General features: G+C 37.2%; 1 protein-coding gene across 6 annotated transcripts in view; it reads right to left on the minus strand.

Moving 5' to 3' along the window:
* Window positions 1-379: 379 nt before the first annotated feature.
* The window catches only part of LOC110463222, a 50442-nt gene continuing 23372 nt past the window's right edge, over window positions 380-27449 (minus strand). For 5 of the 6 annotated variants that reach the window (XM_021517634.1, XM_021517638.1, XM_021517637.1 and 2 more), the window contains 15 exons: window positions 17973-18029; window positions 15060-15188; window positions 14473-14526; window positions 14010-14081; window positions 13050-13163; window positions 12672-12767; window positions 12053-12181; window positions 6656-6802; window positions 6003-6065; window positions 5616-5707; window positions 5286-5391; window positions 3974-4142; window positions 3256-3323; window positions 2566-2687; window positions 380-2087 (listed from right to left, as the gene is read on the minus strand). In XM_021517634.1, coding sequence (XP_021373309.1) covers window positions 1025-2087; window positions 2566-2687; window positions 3256-3323; window positions 3974-4142; window positions 5286-5391; window positions 5616-5707; window positions 6003-6065; window positions 6656-6802; window positions 12053-12181; window positions 12672-12767; window positions 13050-13163; window positions 14010-14081; window positions 14473-14526; window positions 15060-15188; window positions 17973-18029 — 2481 coding nt within the window. In that variant the 3' untranslated portion in view covers window positions 380-1024. Of the gene's footprint in view, window positions 2088-2565; window positions 2688-3255; window positions 3324-3973; window positions 4143-5285; window positions 5392-5615; window positions 5708-6002; window positions 6066-6655; window positions 6803-12052; window positions 12182-12671; window positions 12768-13049; window positions 13164-14009; window positions 14082-14472; window positions 14527-15059; window positions 15189-17972; window positions 18030-23104; window positions 23351-27449 lie in introns of those variants that run through there. The other variant, XM_021517635.1, reaches the window with a different exon arrangement.

Below are 27449 nucleotides of genomic sequence, written 5' to 3' on the forward strand. Positions count from 1 at the left end.
GCATGAAGTTTGAGTTTGATCGGCCCAAGGAAACTCAAGTAATCGCACGAAAACAGATTTTCTATTTATTGTTACAGTGACCTTGACCTTTGACCTTTGAACCTTAAAAGCAATCCCAAGCAAGCACTTTTGGTAAGGAAGCACTGCATGAAGTTTGAGTTTGATCGGCCCAAGGAAACTCAAGTTATTGCACGAACGCCGACGCCGACATAGCAATACCTATGTGTCACCAGCTTTTCGCAGGCGATACAATTATGAGCGTCTTGATAGTTTACTCAAAATAACAGAAAGACGTCGGAATAGTTCTAGCAAGAACATCTCACAAAAATGTTTGAAAATGTCACATACTTTTGGGGAAAACAAGCAAAATTAATTAATATAACTTGTCATATTTTCATGAATTTATTTTATTAACAAATCATTAAAAATTAAATCACATTATAATGATTAGATATGAAATACCAGGTATAAATGTATGACGACGCGCTGGGAAGATATATATATAACATATAGAGACGATAAGCTCTGTTGTGAATATATATATTTATGTAAGTCATGTTACAAACTTCATTCTTTATATATCCGTAAAAAAGTACGTGTTCGTGTTTTCCCATGGTGTTTCACATTTATTTTAATCTATAATGTATATATTATATATATATTTATTTCATATATTGTTTTCAAGATCTTTGCAAATGGCAATTGAGATCATGACTTGAAAAAAAATCGAAATAATAAATATAATTGCTTGTATGATGTTATGTATCCACTTCAATCGAAAACGGCGAAACAATTGTCATTGGTCAGGGCACTGTTGTTTTCTTCTCTCAAAGCATGCCTTACTGCTTTTATCAATATATCATATGTTCGCTTAAAATGCGTGAACTAAATCAAGTTTTTGTTTTGTAAAGCAAAAATGTACACAAACTCCAATCTCTATATACTACGGTTGTTCATATGCTTTCGGAAACGAGTGTTTTTAGTAGAACCGATTAAGTCACCATGTCAATGAAAAATAGCTTGATTAATGTTTACCATTAGTCAACCCTTTGAACGCATGCGCAGATCTGACAGCAGAGAGGATCTTGGACCTGGCCTTTTCGATCCTGTCTATGACGATGTTATTTGATGGGTCGATATCGAGTTTCGAGGTGTCGGTCACAAGCCTAGCTTTGATGAAGCCTCTCATGATTGCTTCCTGAACAGGAACTTTGTCCCCTGTTACATTGTTCACGTATTGACCATCCTTTCGGTCCAGCAGACCGTCATCAACGGCGTCCGTGAACGACACCTTGCTCTTGAGTCTTTGGTTCACTACCCCATGTACGGCATAAGTCTTCATTTGTGTCTCGTCCTGATCCTCACCATTTTCTCCTTCTTCAAAGTCGGCGATCACCAATCCGCTGTGTATAGCGTCCCTGATACTGATAACGTCCCCATCTTCTGTGGTATATGTGCCCTTGACGTCGTCTATGATGTTCTTGGCGTTCGCCTGAGCAACTGTTAACTCCTCTTCAGTGCTTGGATCTAGGACTTTCCTTATCTTGAACGGTCGAGTGTCCTTGACCGTCTTTATAGTAATCAGCCCGTAAGATTGGTCCTCCTCTCTAATTTTCTCGCTAGACTGGAACGTAATTTGCACAATACCCCTGTTGATGGCGGCGCCCATGGTCATGGTTTCCTTTGTAACTATATTTACGTACTGATTGGTCGCCTGGTCTATGATACCGAGAAGGACAGCTTCCTGGGGAGTGATAAAGTCGTTCTTGGTTCGTGGGTCCTTAACAGAACTGATCGTGAACGTCTGTCGTTCTTCCGCCACAGACGACATAACGCTCTCGGTGACAGTCTCCTCGTAATACTCCTCGTACGATTCGTCTTCCTGTTCCTGGTAAGCTGGTGGTCCTGTCTCCTCCATCGTCATGGTGTTCTGAGTAAACTGTTCCTGCACTTCTTCCATCATCATTTCCTCCTCCTTCTTTGGAGGACGAGGAGGGAAGGGCACCCTGGGTGTCTCGTGGAAGGTAACAGCAGTGTCCATTCTGGACAGGTCAGACAGATTGAGATTGACCGTTGTGTCCCAAAACCTGAAAATACATGATCAAAATAATATATATGTTCTATTGATATCCCCTATATATGATTCATGCCGAGATCATCTCGCTTATCTGTATGTTTAGCTTACTATATTCCAATTTCGTACTTTATCTCGTTTGTTTTCAATTTTCCAATCATATATCAATAATATTTCAAAACGTTGAAATTAAAATATTACCGATTTCAAAGATAAGAAACATTTTTAGTACAATTAGCGGCTCTATATACTGTATACCGGTAAGTTTTCGACCAGTCCAATTTTCGCCATTAGACGGTAAAATCCATTTGCGCTCAATAATGAATTCGACCATCACATTTTCTTCCTTAATGTATTATGTTGTTTACATTAATGCTTATTGTAATGATAAATTCGCCCTCATCCCAGAGGGCGAAAATCAAACTGCAGCGAAAATTTCCTGGTATACAGTATATTGTTTGGAATTTTCGCGTTTAGCAATTCAGTCTTACTTGACAAAGTGTGCGGTGGACACGAATCTCAGCTGGTCCCACTTGTCACAGACCAGCAGATGCTTGGGCTCGCGGACCAGCTCTACAATAACCTTGAACGTTTCCCAGTACGCCCAGAAGTCCTAGACAAGAAGAGGAGATCATAATATCATAAGGTAAAAAAACAAAAATATATACAGCAGTGACATCACCTTAACTGACTCGAAAATACAACACATGGAACAACCGAAAAGACACCAAAGCAAAATGAAAGGCAACATGAACCTAACAAAACTCCAGACCTACTGTTCGAGAATGGCGAGCGATTTTTGTTTTTGTTTTTTTACTTTGGTTGAGTTCCGTGTGATTTTTAGTAGCTGTTTTGGGGGTTTCTGGTGATAATCTGATACCAAACAAAAGATACAGTTCAGAATTAATTGTTTATACGTCAAAGGCTTTAAAATAATACCATAATGAAATCAATTCTGTGAGCTTTGTATTTTCCCAACAAATCTCGGATAATAGTATGGAAATGATAATCAAACTAAGGCCTAAATATCTCAGAATCTCTTTAATTCTAATTGTAACTCGGTCATCTAATTATTGCTTATTCATCACATTTTGGGGGCGCTTGTTTTAAATGGTAACACTGTAATCATTGCATTAACTATGAACAGAGCTGTTGTTACAACTGCCGATTGTTGTTCGTACCTTGTACTTGCTGAGAAGGTTATCTAGAGATTTGAGTTGAACAACAGCTGTAAATGGGGAACCCGTACCTGAAAACATACAAATATGTATAATTAATCATTCTTAAAACTAAGAAAAACTTATATACGTCTTGAAAAAAGCCAATGTTAATGTATTAATTAAAAACAATATCATATACATAGGTAATTATCTTGAAAAATAAGAAAACGTTTATAAATATATATATATATGATATATTGAAAAGCGAGACAACGTATATATATATATTCATAATTAGGTAGTGTTGGTATATACATTGAAAATATTTAGTTTTGTTTTTTGTATTTGTCTTAAAAAGGAGAACATATAATATATATTTTTAGTTGTTTTCATGACTTGTCTTGATTGTTGTTGATTTTTACTGTCAACGAACGGGACGACCAATACATTGATATTTTATTTGTAAAGATTTATTTGAAAAATTCTTAGTTACACCTTTCAGGTTATACAAGTTTTCTGTACCTTTTGGTCCTTCCAGTGAAACAGTGTTAACATGACAATGAGACAATTTTGAATCTTCATTATGACATCAATCCTGTCTTTGCCTGCTTAAACTATATCTTCATATCAACACTGTTTCGGATATAAATTGACATAATCATGTAACCTCGATCAAATGAACTTTGAGCTAGATATCACATCGACACTCAATGTTTTTATTAAGACTTTCGACACTTACCATCCTTGTCTCCCTCTTCCAGGATCATGCGCAGTCTAGCGATGCGTTCCTGGAGGTCCTTGAAGTCCCCGTATCCATTCCACGTGTCGTATAACGTTTTCTCGATATTGTTCATAACGCGGATGAGGTCGTTGCGGTCCTTAGGACCCATCCCTTGCAGGCTCTTGATCTGCAGACAAGAGAGTTAATCTTGTTATCTTTCCGTAAGTCTGTACTATTGTGTAAATGACATTGTAATAATAATTTGTTGGAATGGACATTGTTTAGATTGACTGCTTTTTGGAAAAAATATTATTTAATCCATTAACGGAGCCATACGTTCAATTAATGATCTGAAATACTGATTAACTTATCTAAAAAATCAACAAGGAACACAGAGGTGTCAACAAACCAGGAAATCAAAATCGATAAAACCGGGGCATAATACGGGAATACATTAAACGGAGACTCTTGAAAAAGTTCTAAAACCAGGTGATTAGGAAGGGTAAACTAACATCTAGGTCACATCAATATAGTATTAATAACAAAGCGTACAGTTAAATTTTCCTTAGCGGACGATGCAGAGTAAATGAATTCTTGCATAAATATTTAAATGACAGTACAGATAATGTCATTGTGGTACGTAGGGGTAGATATATATAATCTGTCCGACGTTAAATGAGCGGGATCATGGAGCGTTTAGAGCTACACCTAACTGCTTGTGACGGACAATACAGAGACCTGGGCCTTATATATAGCACAACCCTGTGAAGTGCCAAAGTTTATCAAGCAGAAATATGACACTATTGAGAGCTTACACAAGCTTTAACATTATATCGGGAAAGATGTATAAAGAAATGACGAAGACATTCTTCTAACTGAAACGAGGTGCATCACATCCAAGTTTTCCTGTATGTCAGTAATATTTGTTCGGGTTTTTTTCAGTTTTTCATCTACTGTTCATGAAACGGTACTCAGGTTCAAACTCAGACTTTGTGTTCAAGCCCCTTCTCTTATTCCAGTGATAAATAAAAAATATTCACACTTTGACGATTATTTGAAAGACTTAAAGCTGCATACATATATTTACACGTGAGTTTTTGACCGTGTCACAAGATTTAAGCAAGTTACAAAAAGTTGGTTTGTACGCATAATCCATGTCTTAGCATAAAACAGTTTCATGAAAATAGGCCCTTTCAAATTCTCATTTCACAGAAATGTCACACACTTGACATGGTGTCATGACGTTCCACCTGGTACCTTTAACAGGAGAACATGCCTACAAAAGGTGGCAAGGGAATATGTAGGAACGAGAAGAACGTGTTCTACTGACCTCTTCTTCTGACCAGTCTCGAAACACCATCAACATGAAGGCGATCATCTGGTAGCCAAGACGCTTGATGCTCATTGTCCACAGTGCCAGCAGCTGTGTTCTCAACCTAAGGTAAAAGGTCAATGCTAAACATTATAAAATTACTCTTTAGGTTAATATCAATAAAATGTATTATATCAATTTCAAAGTAACTTAAATCGTCATCATTTGTATATCAATAAAAAAAAAATGCGGGTTAGTTCTAGAATGTTTGAAACCCAACCTTAACTGCATTACGAATCATAAGTAGTATTCAAATATGTTTTTCAATATAAATATAAATGCACGAACCTCATTATGGCGTCTATGGCGGGACCAGAAGGCCCTGGGATGACAAATAAGACGGCAGGCACTAGGCATGTCTGTTCCCTGGCATTCTTCACCTGTGACGTCAATCATATTAATTATGAATCGGCTGGGAGGTAAACGTAAGAGCAGTAATTCACCTCTCAGTCGGTAGGCAATTTTAGTCTATACTTTCGTCCTCACAGGAACACTATATGGTATGGTTGTCGTTTTAATCATTTAATGTCATTATTCTTATACAGTATTTTTTCATGGAACATAAACTCAACTCGAGAAAAGGCCAACAAAAATCATATATTATAACGAATGAAAACAAAGACATGCTACATATTTGATAACAATACTTAATGTAACACATTTGTTTATCCTCACCATCCATTTTGTTCTGTCGCTGTTGTCAAGTAACGTCAGAGTCTCCCCCTCCTGGAACTCTATCTGAAACAGAGGACGACATTTTTGTTTTGAGGCATGATTGGGTATTCAGCACCTAATCGTGCTGGTGCAGTAGTGTAAGGCAGAACTTAGGTTACTGATTCGGAATTCAGTTATAAAAACGGTCTGTATTTTTGTAAGAGTATGTAAGAAAATTATTGTCATTCCCCTATAGCCGCGATTGTATTCGAAACAGTCTTTAATTATACATGTACACATTTTTTTGTCTCTGTGGAAAAATATCTTTCAGATAACTTTGGACGTTATCGATGGTTTACCAGAAAATATATATATGTCATATTTTGTGTGTCTTACTTGAAATCTAAACCAATACAATATTTCATTAATTGAATTAAAAAATGGGCTAATTGCAGGAAACTAAGCTAAATTGTCACTCAATGACTCGGATTCATTTCTATAAGACAACTATCTGACGATATTTCGAATCTCGACTAATCGCTCACACTTTTAGAAAATTGATGTTAATATAGTAACAAATTCAAAATATGGAGTCAAGTTATGACAGGAACGAATCTACTAAATGCATCACCTAACTATTCGTAAAGTTAAAATATCATAACACTCTTTAATACCTCTGATGTTTTGTATCCAGCAATGGCGATGACAGGACGTGGATCCTCCAACTTCCGGATCCGGTTGGGAACCGGGACGATACGTTTGGCGCGATCAAATAGGCTCTCCACCTTACCCTGCCACTGGAGATAGGCCAGCAGTACATCCTGAAACACGATGGTCAGTGGTCATTTTTGTCTAATATTAATTATTGATACGGTTGTTTTACGATCTTAAAGTTGCATTACAACATATGTTAGATCTAGTTTTCTGGCCAATATATAATATAAACCTATTGCATGCAGGTATTCCGTGTTATCGTTGTCAATGATACTTGTGCTGTATCAACACTGGAAACTACAACAGAAGCAACTCAGTCAGATTGCATCAACTATCAGTCAGATTACATCAACTATCAGTCAGATTACATCAACTATCAGTCAAATGCATTTGCTGAAAGAGGACATCATCTGGTGATAAAAAATAAAGAAATAATCTGCAAAAATTTCATGTTTTGGTTTATTTTCAAGTTGAGCTCTTGAAATGCTTATCAAATTATCAAATGTAATGTATTTTAGCATCAACATACCAGACCATATGAAAATGTCGATTCAAAAACATAAACACGGGAACATTGAAGAGGCCAAAACAGAAGACGAAAGACGCTATTGCATCCTTTGAAATTTAAGTGAAATTCAATCCTGCGTAAATGTAAGCGATTCCTGAAGCTAGTGTTTTACCTGTCATGTTATGATCTATATTAAACGATCTTAGGCACAGAGCGTCTTTAATGACATCCAATAGCTGTTACCGCAGCATATATTGGAGTCAGTCTGGTAGAAAACAAGTTACATGTGCAGGATATGTATACAAGTCTCTGTAGCAGCGAATCAACTTCAAAACATTAAGTCAATAATATAATTCACTAAAACCTTATATTTCTTATTTTATAGATAGCATATGAAATAATAACTCAATTCGAACAATGTTGTGCTATTTTTTCATAACTAAAGGCAACACAACATCTTTTAGAACTATGTAGATAGTAAGTATACAACAGCATATTCATATCACAACCAATCGTCAATGGTCTTCTGTAAGGGGTGATACAGTGTACATCTCAAGCCGATATCACATCGCTTCTTAAGCTTAACAAAACATCAAGACATTTTCATCTTTGACCGTTCGATACGGGACACGCAGTAAATGTATTTCCGAGGTTGTGACATGATAGATAGCAGGTCGTGTACACTAAATAGTGATAATACAAACATCATCTTTCGAAAAAGACAAAAATGCAAACGATATATTTTCTATTTGAATTCATGATCAAGCTAATAGGCCTTGGTGCTGAACTTTGGGGTCGTCCTTATTTAACGTATTGTTGGACTAATTAGGGATTCCATCCGCTCTCTTACACAGAAACACTTCAATCTCAAGTGGACCAAGCTGTCGCAGGGTCGAACGGATCCCAGCCTACAGCCACTGGTCTCCTCAGACTAATTAATCAAAGTGCCGTGCGGCAGTACATATACACTAAACGGTAAATGGTGTCGGTTTTATTTTTTTGAACTCCTGACATATTGTTTCAAACTAAAAACGAATAAAACTCCAGCAAATAAAATTTACAGCGACATAACACACGAATTACAGCAACATGTACACAGGAGGGACAACGCCACTAACACAGGGGTGACAACGACACGAGTGACAACGCCACTAACACAGGGGTGACAACGACACGAGTGACAACAACGCTAACACAGGGGTGACAACGACACGAGGGACAACGCCACTAACACAGGGGGGACAACGACACGAGTGACAACGCCACTAACACAGGGGTGACAACGACACGAGGGACAACGCCACTAACACAGGGGGGACAACGACACGAGTGACAACGCCACTAACACAGGGGTGACAACGACACGAGGGACAACGACACTAACACAGGGGTGACAACGACACGAGGGACAACGACACTAACACAGGAGTGACAACGACACGAGTGACAACGACACGAGTGACAACGAAACTAACACAGGGGTGACAACGACACGAGTGATAACGCCACTAACACAGGGGTGACAACGACACGAGTGACAACGACACTAACACAGGGGTGACAACGACACGAGTGACAACGACACTAACACAGGGGTGACAACGACACGAGTGACAACGACACTAACACAGGGGTGACAACGACACGAGTGACAACGACACTAACACAGGGGTGAAAACGACACGAGACACGAGTGTCAACGACACTAACACAGGAGTGACAACGACACGAGTGACAACAACACAAACACAGGGGTGACAACGACACGAGTGATAACGACACTAACACAGGGGTGACAACGACAAGAGTGACAACGACACTAACACAGGAGAGACAACGACACGAGTGACAACGACACGAGGGACAACAACACTAACACAGGAGTGACAACGACACGAGAGACAACGCCACTAACACACGGGGGACAACGACACGAGTGACAACGACACTAAAACAGGGGTGACAACGACACGAGTGACAACGCCACCAACACAGGGGTGACAACGACACGAGTGACGACGACACTAACACAGGGGTGACAACGACAAGAGTGACAACGACACTAACACAGGAGCGACAACGACACGAGTGACAACAACACTAATACAGGGGTGACAACGACACGAGTGATAACGACCCTAACACAGGAGTGACAACGACACGAGTGACAGCGCCACTAACACAGGGGTGACAACGACACGAGCGATAACGACACTAACACAGGAGTGACAACGCCACGAGTGACAACAACACTAACACAGGGGGGACAACGACACGAGACACGAGTGACAACGACCCTAACACAGGAGTGACAACGACACGAGTGACAACAACACAAACACAGGGGTGACACCGACACGAGTGATAACGACACTAACACAGGGGTGACAACGACACGAGGGATAACGACACTAACACAGGAGTGACAACGACACGAGAGACAACGACACTAACACAGGGGTGACAACGACACGCGTGATAACGACACTAACACAGGAGTGACAACGCCACGAGTGACAACAACACTAACACAGGGGGGACAACGACACGAGACACGAGTGACAACGACACTAACACAGGGGAGAAAACGACACGAGACACGAGTGTCAACGACACTAACACAGGAGTGACAAAGACACGAGAGACAACAACACTAACACAGGGGGGACAACGACACGAGTGATAACGACACTAACACAGGAGTGACAACGACACGAGTGACAACGACACTAACACAGGAGCGATGTTAGTGTCGTTGTCACCCATGTGTAAATGTCGCTGTAACGCATGTGTTAGTGTCGTTGTCACTCCTTGGTTAAGGTCGTTGGCACTCCTGTGTTAGTGTTGTTGTCTGTCACTCCTGTGTTAGTGTCGCTATAACTCCTGTGTACATGTTGCTGTAATTCGTGTGTAATTGTCGCTGTAACTTTTCTTTTCAAAAATAATATAGCAAAGCTATAGTCATAGCTATAGTCAAAGCTATATTCATAGCTATAGTCAAAGCTATAGTCATGGCAGAGGTTTGCAAAGCACAGTGATCCTTAATTCACGATTTATTTCGTTATTTCTTTTAGTCGTTAATGTATGTAAAATTATAAACACATATATGTAGCATTAACGAGGTTTTTTTTTGATAGAGCAATTAATATAGAAGTATCACCAGATTCCATTGGTACTTGAATGTGTACTTAGACTCATGAGACTTATTACAATTGGATCATGACGCTTAGTTCGGCATATCTATTGTTTACATTCAAGTACCTGACACACGGACAGAGTGGGAATCACGTGCACGTACATGAAGCTACGTGTACATCTACACGTCTTGTGAGAAGTTCCACTTAGCACTAGCATTGTCGTCTGTAGATGTAAGAGTGTATTTGATGTAGCTTGAGGTTTTGTTAAGCAGTTCGATATCTATACAAACAAAAGATACTACCATGTGTAGTACCATCTAAAGTATACAAGTACAGCCCTCTGGTGCGGTTAATGCGCAGTTTGATAAAACTAAACTAGTAATTACAATTATGGCTCAAATGTTTGTTGACATCAACAGTTCATCCATCTGAGAGATGTTCCATGGTTATAACCCGAAAGCTTTGTCAGAAATTGACACAGGATCCCAGGAAATGACATACCACTGGGGCAACCATTGATTCGTTATGCCGAATACCCATCAGTTTGGGTAACATCGTAGCCAAGCGTGGGTAGCTGTGAGGGAGTCGAACAGCTCTGGTTTGAGGAAAACTATAGATGTTTAGCATAACACGTGATGTGATTTCAGAAAAGCATTATCTATGTAACTAAAGATAGGGAACAATCTTATCAAGTAACTAATCATAGGTAAAAAAAAATATCCAGGTAACTAACCATAAGTAAAAAAAAATATCCAGGTAATTATTCATTAGTTAAAATTTTATCCAGGTAACTGAAGATAAAGAAAAATCTTAATGATAATTGAACGCAAACTATGAATGTTTGATATCATTATAGGAGCCCGTGTCAGTTAATTATCATCAATAAATAATTAAACGTAACACATAAACGTACAGGTTATAGGATTTTGGTAATGCTATGACTGTCGGATTGTAAGACATGATGCAAATATTTCCCTGTTGAGTTGGTCCATTCATTTTTTTCAAACTGTCATTAATAGATGATCGAATCTTGATATTAATATGGAATCTCTGTTGATGTTTGTACGATTGATGCTCAATCCTTAAGTCATTGAAACAATCATTGCTTTCAAAAAGGTGTAGAAGGTACGAGTTGTGTCCCTTGCCCTAAGCACAATAGTGAAGTGACTCGTATTTTCTGAATAGCCAATCAATAGAAATGGAAAAGTCAAGCATTTTAAAACGGTATGGTTTCTTTTGATTTGGTTTAGTATTGTTTAACGTCCCATCAATAGCTATGGTCATTTAAGGACGGCCTCTCCTGTGTGCAAGATGCATGCGTGTAGTGTATGCGTGTGTGTTTTTCGTGTTTGTCTCCTTGTCATAGCGCGGAACTCATGCTGACTTTATAGTGCTACCTCACTGAAACATACTGCCATGTCGGTTCCGTTCATAAAGGTTGAGATAAAGCGAATGTAAACAATATTTCCAATGTTATTTTTAGTTTAATATGTTTAGCTGGAGGAAATTCTAAGAACTGAAATTCAATCTGATTTTTAGGAGGAACATCTGCAGGGCTGTGACGTCATACCACGGTCATTCTGTTCAGTATGTGTTAAAGGTACCTTAACTATTTTACTTGCGAATCAATCGTAACAAACACAGGTAATTGCACCTAACATTGGGTTATTTGGTAAATGTATTTCCTAACACATGGTTTAACCAGTCCCTACCTTCATTTCTGTTTGTATACAATTAACGTCTGCCTTGTCACCACTTAGTTTTGAGCGGTCAAAGGTCAGGTGTATCCTTGACATGGTTGTATTCATCCAGTATTCTACTTCCTCCACCTCGTGGAAAAACTAAAAGAAAATAACACATATATATATATTTAGATTATGTTGTTTTTGTCAAATAACTTATAAGATGCGAATTCATCATTTTCATACTAATTATATTTAGCGTAAAAAGAAACAGAAAAGGCACAATATTTTCACATTTTCAAAAGAAAAATACAACAACATAGACAAAGTTCCGTCAAATCGTTCTAAATGACAAAGGTTATGAAAAAAGGAACAAAATGGCATCGAAACTGCACAATTCCTATATTGGTATATGTAGGTAAACGAGAAAACATTTCTAAATAGTTCCCTTGATTACTTTTAAAGGTTTAATTTATAGAAGCAATCAAAATCCTGTTAGCTAACTCTCCAAAAAGTTTGCATTTAGATAAAAACCAGATGAATCACGAGCAATAGTGATATTTGTTTAGTTGTTATAAGGTAAAAAAGACAGATTCATTTATTCTATAAACTTATGTGACGTCACATGCATTAAGTTGGAAGTACTAACCTCTTGGTATGACGCGGCGTTATGGAGGTGAACCTGGGAACACTGGAGAACTGTGTTGATCCAGCGCCAGTTGTTACGGACGGCCACCACACAGCCCTGGACAGACAGACGGACATATATATTTAATCAACACAAGTGTATCTCAAATTGTGCGTATACTTTCCTAACTCAAGAAAGGACAATAAACAGAGAAATACATTTGATCCTTTATAACACAAAGTCTTTAAATTTAATATATCATAGTCAATACTAAGTTGTGTTATTTATCAACTAAACTCCGTAACATTTCGAATAATTTTGATTAAATTCTAAAAAATCGATTGACACAAATGGTTCGGCGATTTTGACTTTGACCCGGAAACAAATGAAAATACTGACCTGCGCAGTTCTGGCGAGATTTTCGTTGCTCTGGTTATTCCGATCCGTTTGTTTGTTGTTCTCCATCATATTGACTAAGTGGACCGACCTAGCGTCAAATTCGCATGAAAGACTCTAAATCAGAAAAACAGACGAAAGGTCCTTAATCTCTCATAGCCAGAATACATAAACAGACGAACGGTCCGTAATCTCTCATAGCCAGAATACATAAGCAGACGAAAGGTCCTTAATCTCGCGTAGCCAGAATACATAAACAGATGAAAGGTCCTTAATCTCTCATAGCCAGAATACATAAACAGACGGAAGGTCCTTAATCTCTCATAGCCAGAATACATAAACAGGCGAAAGGTCCTTAATCTCGCATAGCCAGAATACATAAACAGACGAAAGGCCCTTAATCTCGCGTAGCCAGAATACATAAACAGACGAAAGGTCCTTAATCTCTCATAGCCAGAATACATAAACAGGCGAAAGGTCCTTAATCTCGCATAGCCAGAATACATAAACAGACGAAAGGACCTTAATCTCTCATAGCCAGAATACATAAACAGGCGAAAGGTCCTTAATCTCGCATAGCCAGAATACATAAACAGACGAAAGGTCCTTAATCTCTCATAGCCAGAATACATAAATAGGGAGAAAGATAAATCATAACCACTGTAAAGGATTAAGATAAGAAAAACAGAAACAAATGAAAAATGGCGTTAAATTTAAAACAAAATCGCCTTTAATAGAACATGTAGTCTAATGTGAGAACATTTCTTGATGGAAAGTACATATAAGATGTTTTCGTTCACGTTTGAGGAAAACGAAACTAATAGAGACCAGGATAAAGAAATGTACGTTTGATCTATAAATATTTGTATCCATATTGATGTTGTAGGAGATTGTACCCTGACGTTCATTATCATACATATATATATGTAAAACAATAAAGCTATTTGGTCTGGTGCTTTATACCTGTATTGAATCTTCAAGGGAGGCTATTCCACTCAGCACCTCCAAACAGGAGGATTTCTTACCAGACACGGCCTGAAACAGCAAGGATGGTGAGATTATAAGTACGAGTAGGTAAACCATAGGTACAGTATCCGAGTTACACAGGTAAGACTTCATATATGAAGGATAGGTGCTTTATATCAAGACTGTCAAAACACTAGAAAGAATTTTCAGGTGGAAAAAAAAAATTGAGTGGTGTAAAAGCTTATGTTTCTACTACCTAAACATGATTATTGAACATTAAGATATAATTCCCTGTATATCGAAATAAGATAGAACTGTACCATAATAATTTTCAATTTGACATATGTGTACCACGCCAATGTTTTTATTTCAAAATTGTAATAGCTATATGTACAGGGACATAACTCGAACACTCGTACACCACCTCGTACACCACTGACTTTGATATGTACGTACTTACCTTGACAGACTCGTAAGCCGCAGAAATATCCATTGTTTCTTTTTGGCCTAATTGCTATAACAAAATCGAAATCGTTAAATATTACTAATATTGGTTAATTGCTTGTACTATAATATGCAGCCTTTGCATTAAGTATATAAACAATATATAATAAAACAATCGGTAAGGCATATGTACAGTTATAAACAGGAATATTAAACCAATTAATGTTGCTCGAGAAACGGAAACAAACTAATGTCAGATGGTTTGAATAAACCAGAATAAACCCCATGTACAATCAATCTATCACTAGAAAAACTTTTAAATAAAACCATCCCCTTTGTTTTCAATGCCAAAATGTGTTCAAAATTAGATATTGGAATTTCCCAATATCTGCAAGTTGTTATTAATTTTGAAATCTGGTTCCTGTTTCGCGGCATTACTGAATAGTGATATGGTCAAGAACGTGTGTTGTCCTAACCAATGAAGCTTTCTGAAATGTAACTGGTGTGGTATGACATATCAATTAAATCCTTACTTAACTCATTTATTCCTGTTAATTTGCACTCTAAGGACAATGTAAAACAAACGGGTTATCGTGAACTCACGTGTTTGGTGAAAATTTTGTTTAGATTAACTCCGTAACTTTGCACTTCCTTGTTCCGGTTTCGCTGAGCTGCAATTGCGGATGTTACGTCGGATTGACAGGTTCCGAACGGACTCGTCAGCAACTCATCCTACAGAAGAAAATAGATAAAATAGTTTGGACTCAAAAGCATGCAAAGGTTCGATCGTTCACTTCAGTCCTTCTTTTAAATCGAACTTGATGTCTTTTAGGAGCTGCCATAACTGATAAACCAACGTACAATATACCGGAGGTATTCAACAGAACCAAGATAGGTTAGAAAGTACATGTTGATAAACACAGTGACGACCAATAACTAACAATCAATGTATATCATCTAAGACAGATTACGTAGATTTAACAGATATGCAAATTGTCCACAAAGATATTATAAACGTGGGATTGAATAGGTGGCGGAATGTGTACCTACATTAGAATGAATCAAGGGTGTCGAACTCAAAACACGCAAGTAAAAGTGAAGCGGACAGCGACAAAACCAATACCGAGTTTTTACTATCTATCCTATGAAGAGCATCCTTGATATCTAGGGGTTACGCTCTCTTACGCTCTCTGCACCCTGGAATATGTCATAGCGAAATTGAAGGCACGAAGACAGTTGTTTGACTGGTCTCAGTTATAAACACCTGATAAATCGACAGGCTGATACCTGTCCTTTGTAGATTACAAAGGGGCGACACCCAACTTCAAAATCAGTCAACTTTTACCGTTACGCGACCGCGAGATTCTTTTAATGTACATCAAAGAATCGAACTAGTCAACTTGTCTCATCAACAGGGTGGCGCACACTGGGCCTTCAATTCTGCTATGATATATTCCAGGGGTGTAGAGAGCGAAAGTGAGTGTAACCCCTGGATATCGAGGATGATGAAGAGGTAGGCAGATTACCATGATGAAAGGGTACCACACACTGAAACTAAACCTAACATAACTCGTATATTTAGTTCATTTCTTTTTCAAGATGTCAAATTATCTAAAATATACCTAGACCATCACCAGAAAAAATGCTATGAATTAAATATATATTTACGGCTAGTTTTTAAATATGGACAGGATTCAGATTTGTGATTTATTAATTTCGTGGTATGCACATAGAGGCTACAGGCCAGAGACTATCGGCCATCTTAGTAAATAATATATGAATATGCCAAATAAGTTTTTTTCGGAAATTGCTGACAAACGTTGCAAAAAATCGTTAGAACCCCACTGTCCACTAGAAAAACAACAAAGGAACATCAAACTGGTAATTTCACAACACACCGAATAAATCATCTTCTTTCATATCTCTGTGACCAACTCCTCAGTCATCTATTTAATAGCAGTGGTAATGGTCACGTGGTTAACATGAGTATTAACCAACTGTCGGTTTAAACACGGGTGCCTTTGAGTTCGTTGTTCCCCTATAAACGAATACTCATCTATTATGACCTATAATATAGTGGATACGTAATTTTAGCAAATGTTTAGTTTCACGAATGCAATCGATGAAATTATAATAGTACCAAACTTTTTTAGTAAATTTGGAGTATAGAGCCGTAAGGATATTTTTAGGTAATTTTCGCGTATACATTAGTCAACTTATAACTTAAACAAGTTATATGCTACCTGATCCGTTCGGGATCAAAAGTATGTCGATCATTGCCGAGGTCACAAGGAATGTCGTAGGAAAGATTTACAATTCGTGACCGCGTTTTCATGATTATCTCACTCGCGTTAGATAAACTGTACAACCTGTCTCGCGAAATCGTAAACGTAGCGATCAGTATCTCTGTGAGATCTTCAAACTGGTGAATATAGCTGTAAGTATATCACATTCCAGCAGAAGTATGTCTCCTGGCCGATCAGCGCGTCATATCTAGCTGTAATCCATCACAAAGTCAATTCAAATATACCACAAAACTCATTTACATACGAAACCGTAAGATAGGTTATCATTAATAATTCATATTTCCACTAGCTCTTCTTTTGTTTTGTTCCGGTATGTTATACATGTATGTGTAGTAGTTAATTGGCCAAAATGTAGATATGTAATTTTTTCATTACATATAGAACTGATTTACGTCAATGAATACAATACTTTCACTCGTTTCGTTTGATCTTGTATAATGATTACTAGTGTTTGAGTTCCAGTGTATGAAGTGATTACAGAAAATATGGCTATGCAAAGGAATGCTTCTAAATAAAAGTCAAACGTCGACAAAATGTTATCTTGCGTCTACTTTACCACATGTGCCAGTCACACGATGCATAAGGGGAATGTGTGTCATTCTTGCGGATTTTGAGCATCCACGTTAGGAAAGTTCCGAGACTGAACGCATATATGACTTAGGCGTAGATCAATTCAATCTGTACTATCTAATTTTGTGGAGGAGGAGGAGTTGTAAACTCGGGGATAGTTATTAAATAGTTCTCTTGTAGACGCATTCGTTTAAAACGAAATGGGTCTCTTCACAATTACTCATACTAGGATAGATATGTTTTAACTGGATACTTTAGGAAACTGTCTGATTCCCTCCATAGCGGAATAAATGCGAACTCCATTTGACCTCTTGATGAACTGTTGTGAGCACATATGGAGCTTTTTTAGTACAAGACCTTATATATAGGAAAGATGTGTGAACGACTATTTCGTACAGCATTTACAAAAGGAATATCTTGTTTCTCACAAAACATATTGACTAAGAAAGTGAACAGCTAGTCTTTCACATTTCATATTGACAAAACAGAAAATTAAATCCATTCACTTTTCAATTAAGGACACGACAAAGCTCCTCGTCTCCATAAAACAATACCCATACCAACAACTCCAACATGAGATACCTGAGACAAACACACATTAGCTTGATATAATTGAAAACCTAGCAGAAATCAGACTTACCTGGGTCTTGAACAACCAATCCATACACTTCTGGACATCTTCTTCTGCCATTTTTTTCTGAAAAAATAAGAAGGAAAAATGAATACTTGCAAACAGGTTAGATAAACAGCACAGCTATTTTCTTGAGTCGTACTGAAAATGTGCACTGAAGGAGCCGGTGCTACAGAAAAAAGTGATTAGTAACAAACTAGCATACAAGTGATGTTGATAACACACAGTACCTTGTTACATTGTAGTCAGGCCTGACGCATTATTTTCTATGTAAAGACTTACTACAGAAATATTTTATATCGATACTTCCGGTGACGTCCTCACAGAACACTTTGTTTCAGCTTAACAGTCAGGATTATGGTTATTTATACGTTGTTATTTTACACACACGACAACTGTGTAAGAGTGGTATACTTTATTGATAGCCATAAATGCTGAGAAGTTGGCCTTTCAATCACGCCTAGGGCTATATAGTACGACACTTGTTGAGTATTTTGAGGACCCCACTGTTGAGGATAAGTACCATGAAAGTATGAACTCTTTCAGTTTGTTGTTTCTCTGAGCCGTATTGGGCTCCATTTTACTTCACATTAAAATTATTTCACTTCATAACAGAAATAATTGATGATATTTCATTTTAGCAAGATGTTAATCCGTCATAATTGGATTAATATCATGTTGATGTCTTTTACAAAAGAAACAATTGGTCTTTAGTTGATATGGCAACCAGGAAGGGTTTTATGACGCTCTGGCTGCTAATAAACATCACAATTTGAACGAGGTGAGAGTTTAATGTCTTTTCGACAGTCCTATACAAATATATTAATAAAATATTCAAAAGGCATTACGTGTTTCAAATTCATCTCTCTTTCGTATGGCAACACTTAAAAAAAAAAAAAATCTCAATGAATTACCATATATCTGCACATTAATGAAACGAACATCAAAATGGAGTTAGCTCAAAGGTCCGGTGTTTTATTCAATTATACTCATTATACACGCTGTCTCCTGAGTTACGGATAAAACATAATATGATGAATGAGATAAATGCACTTTATGTTTGTGGAGTTATTAACAGAGGCGCATAGCGTCAGATCAGGTGTGTCTTTTTGCACACCGCAGACAGACACCTGCTATGGATTTAAAAGGTATTTGAAATTAAAACTATTATCAATAATCTGAATCACAAAAGAATGAAACTGTTTACATGGGGCATCAGTCGTGAAGCTACAATAGGCATCGACATAAACTGTAAAACTATAGGAAGACATGAACATCAGTCGTGAAGCTAGAGTAGTTATCGACATAAACTGTAAAACTATAGGAAGACATGAACATCAGTCGTGCAGCTATAGTAGGTACCGACATAAACTGTAAAACTATAGGAAGACATGAACATCAGTCGTGAAGATAGAGGAGACACCGACATAAACTGTAAAACTATAGGAAGACATGAACATCAGTCGTGAAGCTACAGTAGTTATCGACATAAACTGTAAAACTATAGGAAGACATAAACATCAGTCGTGAGGCTACAGTAGTTACCGACATAAACTGTAAAACTATAGGAAGACATGAACATCAGTCGTGAAGCTAGAGGAGGCACCGACATAAACTGTAACACTATAGGAAGACATGAACATCAGTCGTGAAGCTACAGTAGGCACCGACATAAACTGTAAAACTATAGGAAGACAGCAACATCAGTCGTGAAGCTACAGTAGGCACCGACATAAACGGTGAAAATGTAAGAACTGAAAGACATCAACATAAGCCGTGAATTATTATCATTATTAGCAATGCTTAACGGCCCAGCAACACAGGATAGGTCATTAGGGCCAACAAATGGTCGACAAAAACAAATGCTGAATAAAAACATCAAACCAAATTTAAAGGTAAAAAACAAAGCTTACAAGATGCATCAATATTGGCTATTAAACTTACAGGAGACATCACCATATATGTTTTGAAATAACATACTTTGTAGAACCCTTTAGCCAGTACCAGTCAGCAGATCAATAGTATTATTCGACTCTACCACCAATCAGAGTTATCTGAACGAAGCCCTGTGATGGCCACTGCAACCGTCCAGTTAATGAAATAGCTCTGATCAGGTATTAGCGACATACTTTGACTATTCAGATATGTAGTGACGTTTTCGAGCAGAGAAGATGACAACTAGAATTGAGGTGTTTAAATCAATAAAGAAATACTTTTTTGCTTTAAAATGACTCAACACATTGCTATGGTAACCGTCATGACTTCGTGGTGAGTTTTTTAAAGGAATATATTGAGTTACATAATCACGCCACCACTCGGTCTATACTACCTAATGCGAAATAGAGCCAATCCTAGAGTATCCTCCAAGGGTACATATACATCCTATACATATAACCATTATGTGTGGGCGTGACGGTATTCAAATTACCTAAATAACTAGGAAAACATTTTTAAGAATATTATATAACCATACAAATATTACACGTGTATAGATTGCTTCTGTCTACATCATACCTCTCGGCTAGCCAGTCTTACGAATAGGTTACACTTCCCGCAATAACGCTTTATTTAGCATACTCTTAACCACATCTTAGATATTAGTTATGCAAAAACAACACTACATAAACTACTTCTCGCCACACCTGTGGCAAAAATATCTATATTACTATTCAACCAACACGCATAAACATAATACCGTGCACTTAGTTGTCAAGATACATACAGGTTTCAAAAATACTTATTACATATCCTTATTGAAAGCATTGTGCATCAAATTTCGGCTATGGTTATCTCTCTGCTGATGCATTTCCCTTTCGTAATTTGTGAATTCCTTGATGTGAATGATGATTTTCAAATTAAAGTGAGCATGTATCATTACAGTAATTCTGTGTGATATGACACAGTTAAAGTGTGGGATACAGCACGTTTCTGGTTCCCAGAGAGAGCGTATATCTCCCGAGGCGGAGTCGGAGTAAACGGGCAAGGTAAAGGGAACCAGTTACTCCCAAATCCTATTTCCTAATCGTTATCATTATAACGAATCTAGCTGTTATATCTACTCTTTAAACATCGTCTGTTCTGTTGTCTCAAGGTCGATAATAATATGGTAGGGCGAAGAGGTTACGGAAAGTACCGAGGGAGTAAGTCCAGGAACTGCTAGAGGGTGAGCTACGGGAGTGTTTTTTATTGTTCAGTTAATTCCAGACTGATAGCCTACTTATTCCAAAGACAACTAAGTCTTGACAAAAGCAAGGATGTAGTCATACATGACATCCGTCTAGAGTAAGGAAAGATATATTCAAAAGCTATCTATGCATGTCAGAATGCTATAGAAAGTATATAATTAATATAGTTAATAGAAAGTATACTAATATATATATGTCATGTCTTATGAATGAAATACCTTAAATTTACCAAATGGAACTAAAGATACATACTCTACAATGACGGAAAATAAATTTTAAAATGTGAATTGATGTTCACATACAAAAGCCCTTTTAAAACTGTATGCAAATTTCAAATAACACTTTTAACGATACAAGAACTATTTGTAGTTGAATTGAAAGGTACATATATTATCAGCAAGATAATAAGTACATTGTATTGAAAATAAGAAACGTTTCACAGCGCAGAGGTGAAGAAATTAATACACAAAATAAGTAAACATGTATTGTGACCCCCTCTATCAATGCACAGGGTACACTGAAGGAGAAAGACGTGTAAACATATTCACCGCAATTGTACAGGAGCACTTTGTAGTGATTGAGGAAAGATTAAGAAGATGGAAAAAACTATTTACCACTTTAAAGTCAATTTCGAGCATGTTTAGATACATATCAAACCAACATCAGTATGACTGGAAAACTTTTCACATACATGTATAAACATCCGATACTCTCACACTTCACATACATGTATAAACATCCGATACTCTCACACTTCACATACATGTATAAACATCCGATACTCTCACACTTCAGATACATGTATAAACAACCGATATTCTCACACTTCACATACATGTATAAACATCCGATACTCTCACACTTCACATACATGTATAAACATCCGATACTCTCACACTTTGACGACTTAGCCTAGTTTCTTCTATTCACTTACATTAACACAAAACTATATAAAAAATAGGGATATATCCTTAAATGTATTTATGAGACACGATAGTGTATCGGAAATGTACTAACAATTTATAGTTTGAATTAGGAGCGCTTTTTATATGTAGATGTTTATATTTGGACAAATATGCAAACAATGATGAAAGATAGTGACTTCTGAATAAATTTAGGGGAACGAATTTCAGATATGGACGCTGCTGTCATATCTTATGATTAGAGGTAGAACAAATGTTTATATGATGTCTTCCAAATTTGTTTTCATTTCACTCTACATAGACACGAAAACTATATCTGTGTTCAAATGAACGGTAATATCGTCTGATCTATTAAAGTACCTAGTGACATCCCTAAAATACATAGTGACATAAATTATCTCCAGGAACAGAATGAGACAAGGTGCTCATCTATTGGCTTCAACTCGGAATATTGTTTTCAAAACATTCAACACCCTAACCCAAAACATGTGTCAATCTCTATCTGATAATAATATACTTGTCTATATATAAACCCAAGTAATGTCACGTTTTCATACTGAGAACTAGAGTAGCAACCCCGCGAGAACTAGAGTAACAACCCCACGAGAACTAGAGTAACAACCCCACGAGAACTAGAGTAACAACCCCACGAGACATTCTAACGAGTATATTTCAAAAACATTCATGTTAATCTAACACATTAGAATTAACATATTTCCCTATGAGATTATGATGGTGACCATAATTCTTGTCGTCTGTTGTCTTAAACAACATGCATCTTTGGAAACCTAATGCTGTAAGTTTGTCCGTCAGCAGTCGACATCTATCACAGAAGACAAGCTCTAGAATACCGAACCAACTTCGACATGTAAACACCGCAGTTAGTGGAATCAGGGAGATTAACACTGCGACAATATAGTATCGATTTCAGAAACGATGTAACACAATGTGATTTTTTGATACCCTTTTTTTAAGTATGTATTCGATAATATCACTAAATCTGATATGTACACTAAACAGAGTGTATACTTACAGTAGTTTGTAATCCTTTGTACAGAAGAACAACAATCACACTGCCGTCTACACCTTAACACCACCTGGTAAGTCTAACTGCTTTTTAAATTCGGTTTAAGTAGAAATCGACAACAGATAAAGATTACGTATCCGAGCGCTTCCACCTGTACAAGAATGTCATTCACTCGACCGGTTTTACAGGCTAGACATCATACTAGCAGGGGTGGGACTCCCCCATGATATCCTGGTGTACAGGAATGCATTCAGAACAAGTTTACCTGTATCCGTATACCATCAGGTATGCTTCCCACCTGGCAAATATCTCGTAAAGCTATATTTCATTTTTATTTTCAAGTTTTATTTATAAACTTTCTATGAAATTCATCCTTCTTTTATCGTTTATATATTCGGTACGCGAAACAGAAGTGGACTGTCTAAAACGAGTGTGGGTAGGCTTCCAATAGATTATACGACCAGGGAGATAAAATAGATAATGTTGAAGTGAATGGGTGACTGTTTAGGTAAAGAAGTATAAAAATGAATGTGGGTGGTGGAGGCATGTAAAAGTATATTGGGTGGAGGCGGAGGAAGTAAATGACTGGGAATGCGATTTGTTGGGACTCTATGATGTTTGAAGCTTGGCTCTGGTGGTCAGGGGTCAGGAAGAATGGATGAATTCAGAGGGAAGTTATTGAATAGGGGTACTAGTTCAGGCCTTGTTATGGCGAGTTAGTGACATTAGGTAGGATGGATAAGGATAATAGAAGGGGAGACGGAGAGTTGGGGTTGACAGGAGGTTAATGCTGAAACTTTGAGGGTGGCTGTGCGGAGATAGGGTCAGGGCGGGTCATCAGACTGTAAGCGTATGCAGGGTACATCTTTTATCCTCCTTTATCATGGCACAATTGATCATGTCTGATCGTGTGTGATCACATTGTCCATATCAATATAATACATGTAGATTATATTTTTGTTATTATTAAAGAGCATCTGGTTTACTTTCATGGTTTTTCATTCGTATTAATGCATCATTATAGGTCTGTACCCTTCATGGACTTTACAAGTTATGTTGAGCAGTACTTAGTATGGACGATAAAAATATTTACCTAAAAATTTACTTTTAAATTTCGTATATTTTTTTTATCACATTAATGTGATATATGTTTACTCGCGTGAAACGGACCCTTGTACAGCGTGAAGATGACCTTGTATGAAGAACCAATACAATGGACATTATATGTTATTAACATGTAAATTTATTCAACATGATAAAGACATATGACGATAACATTATACTTAAAATCTTCCTTTCACGTCTTGCCACGTAACCATGACGATGTGTGTCGATGTGTTCTGTGACCTGATACAACTCCCGAAACGTCTGGGCCGATTACCAAACGAAGGACAAACTACAAAAAGGTCGACAAGTGAAGATAAAAGCCTGCCACAACGTACATGTAATCACAAAGGGTAAATACGCCTCAACGTCTTCATACCAGGACAGCCTCTAATACAGCATCAACGCAAAGATAAAACACAGTATACGTCAACACAAGAGGAAAAATTTACCAACACGTCAAAGCAAACGACAATATATGCTATCATGCCAATAAACGAGGCAAACTTTACCACGACGTCAAAACAAATGGCAATATATACTACAACGTTGATACATAAGGACAAAATCTACAACGACGTCAAAACAAATGACAATATATGCTATAATGTCAATAAACGAGGCAAAGTTAACCACGACTTCAAAACAAATGACGATGTATACTACAACGTTAATACACAAAGACAAAATCTACCACGACTTCAAAACAAATAGCAAAGTATACTACAACATCATTACATAAGGTTTAAACACACTGCAACGTCCTCATATGAATGCTTCCACAACATCTGCACGCGACGGGTATAAAAACCACTACATCAGCTTACAAAATCTAACACAATGTAAATCAAAATGGAACCAAAACAACAGTTAACAAGCAGACACTAAAACAACAGGAAGAACTACATAAACCTGCACTAACCCGGAAGTAAATGCTAGTATATTTTGTTGCACACGTGGCACCCATGATGCTATGTCTAACAATAAACTTAAAATGCAGTGAACAGGTCTTTCAATGTTAGATCTGAATCATAACAGTACTGTCCCTTAAATGAAGAGCGAAGCCTCAACGCCATATTTGAATTTAAATGTATATGATATATATAACAATCATATTTTCTTATATTCGCGAGTTTTGAATCAGGATTCGAATATTCAACAAACAAATCAAGATGCAAGACGAATTTTCACTCAGCTTAACATGTGTTGAGCTGCTAGTTTAAGCCATGACGTTGACAAAACTTTTAGATGTGTTTAAAACTGCACTCCCGAGTGAGCATATCAGTGTTCCCTCAAAGGTGGACATAAATTGTTATGTCGTTTTAAACCTTAATTAGCTGGACACATATATAAATTGTCATGATGTGTTTGTCTCCTTACCACAACATACGCAAGCAATACACTTGGTATAGAATAATGCAAGTAATATGTCACATGGTCCGGGTATATTTTAAGTTAAAGGTGAGAGTATAAGTCAGGTATTCTAGTTGATGTAGTACATGTGATACCCGGTAACATTTATGAATAACATTATCTTTCCTATCCTTTTTTGTAAATGTCGTCATTTCAAAGCAATTCAAATTCACACTTAAGATTGGTATAAGCATGCAGTAACTACTGCTTCATAAATCAATGTAATGTCACATTTTGAGTCACATTAGAAAACAATATTTTAAGCTCGTTCCAGTAAAAACAAAATTCATGATGCGGAAATTTTAATTATATTTTAAAGGGGTGCAAATGAGACTTTAATGACCAGGAAACTATTAAACACTTGTAACAAAATAAAACAGTTAAAAGTAAGTAAATCTACTGCATTTATGTTTCATACACCGGAACGCATTACAAAGGGGACAATCACCAGGTATATATTTAGTTTCATGAAAATAGCATTTAACTAGACAAATTAAAGTTAGTTAAACAAAGCATGTTTCCAATTATCATAAGCTTGATTAATATCTCAAAATCCCTACTCGTGTCCCCATCCCATGTCTACCAGCGCAGAAAGCTCAGGTACGACACAAAGGACTTTTCTCCAAACGAAAGGGTGTATGATTCTTAAAGAGCAGTATATATATGACTTGCTACATCAAAATAGAAAGCATTTACTGGGCGTGACAACACGTCTTACTCGGCACATCAGACCCAAGGTCACCAGGGAAAGTCTACAGGGAAGCGCTATTTATTCTAAACTTTGGACTCAGTAAACGCTCATAGGAAATCGTTCGAATTTCAGAAAAATGATCTACACACAGACTTGATTTAGCAAGATGTGTTGTGCTCTGAGCTTTGCAATACCATAACCATATCATCACCGCATGTTGCTATCTCATTCGGCTTTTGTTTGATCCACGTTCAATTTCAAGCCATGCTTTTGAGAAAAGAAAACGTGTCGTGAGCTCCCTGCGTTCCTTGAAATGGGATGGAAACATTGTCATTCAGGCCTACAACCCATACTGATGTCGTGGAATTCCATCACAGAAAATGGGTTGCAAATTAGTTCCTGATCATACTTGAAACAAAGACAGGATGCGTCTTTGCTGGTGAACTGAATCGCGAATTTCCTGCATTTTGGTAATCATATTGGGAATATATTAGCATGTACAACATATTCATCCAAAGTATTGTACTGTGTGAAAATAAACAGTCTGCATCTATCCAGACAATAAAAAAATAATCTGGTCTGCCTGGTATAGAAGATTAAGTGCTATAATTTTCAACAGAATAGCATGAAAATTGTTACTAAGAGTTACATATGATAAATGAAGTAGTACAGACTCAATAGCTATATGGTAAATATATGATCCATGAAAATAATGAGAATAATTTAGAGCTGAGGTCAGCGGAGTGGCCGGGGCACGTATAACAACGTAACCAGGCGACCATATCCTACACAGCAGTGTTTTAGCGAGTCTGTGCACTGTGTGTATCGCATGTCTATGTATAGATACTAAACTATGCAGTTTTGGAAATGTCAACATTTGCATATCGATGTGTCGTATGTTTAGGAAGTGGGATTTTGTAGCCGTTTGGTTTTATCTTGTATATGTAGTGTCTGTGGGATTTTGTCCAGTAGAGAAATAGTCTACATACAGTCGTAATATTTAGTCTGTGTTATTTTGTTTTGTGTCATTACAGTGCCTTTGTGATTAAGCCTAGTAAAGACTTAATGACTCTTCGATTTTTGTCTAGTACAAATATAGTCTGTGTTATTTTGTTTTGTGTCACTACAGTGCCTTTGTGATTA

The sequence above is a fragment of the Mizuhopecten yessoensis genome, unplaced genomic scaffold (genome assembly GCF_002113885.1).
Source record: "Mizuhopecten yessoensis strain PY_sf001 unplaced genomic scaffold, ASM211388v2 scaffold10879, whole genome shotgun sequence".
NCBI lineage: Eukaryota > Metazoa > Mollusca > Bivalvia > Pectinida > Pectinidae > Mizuhopecten > Mizuhopecten yessoensis.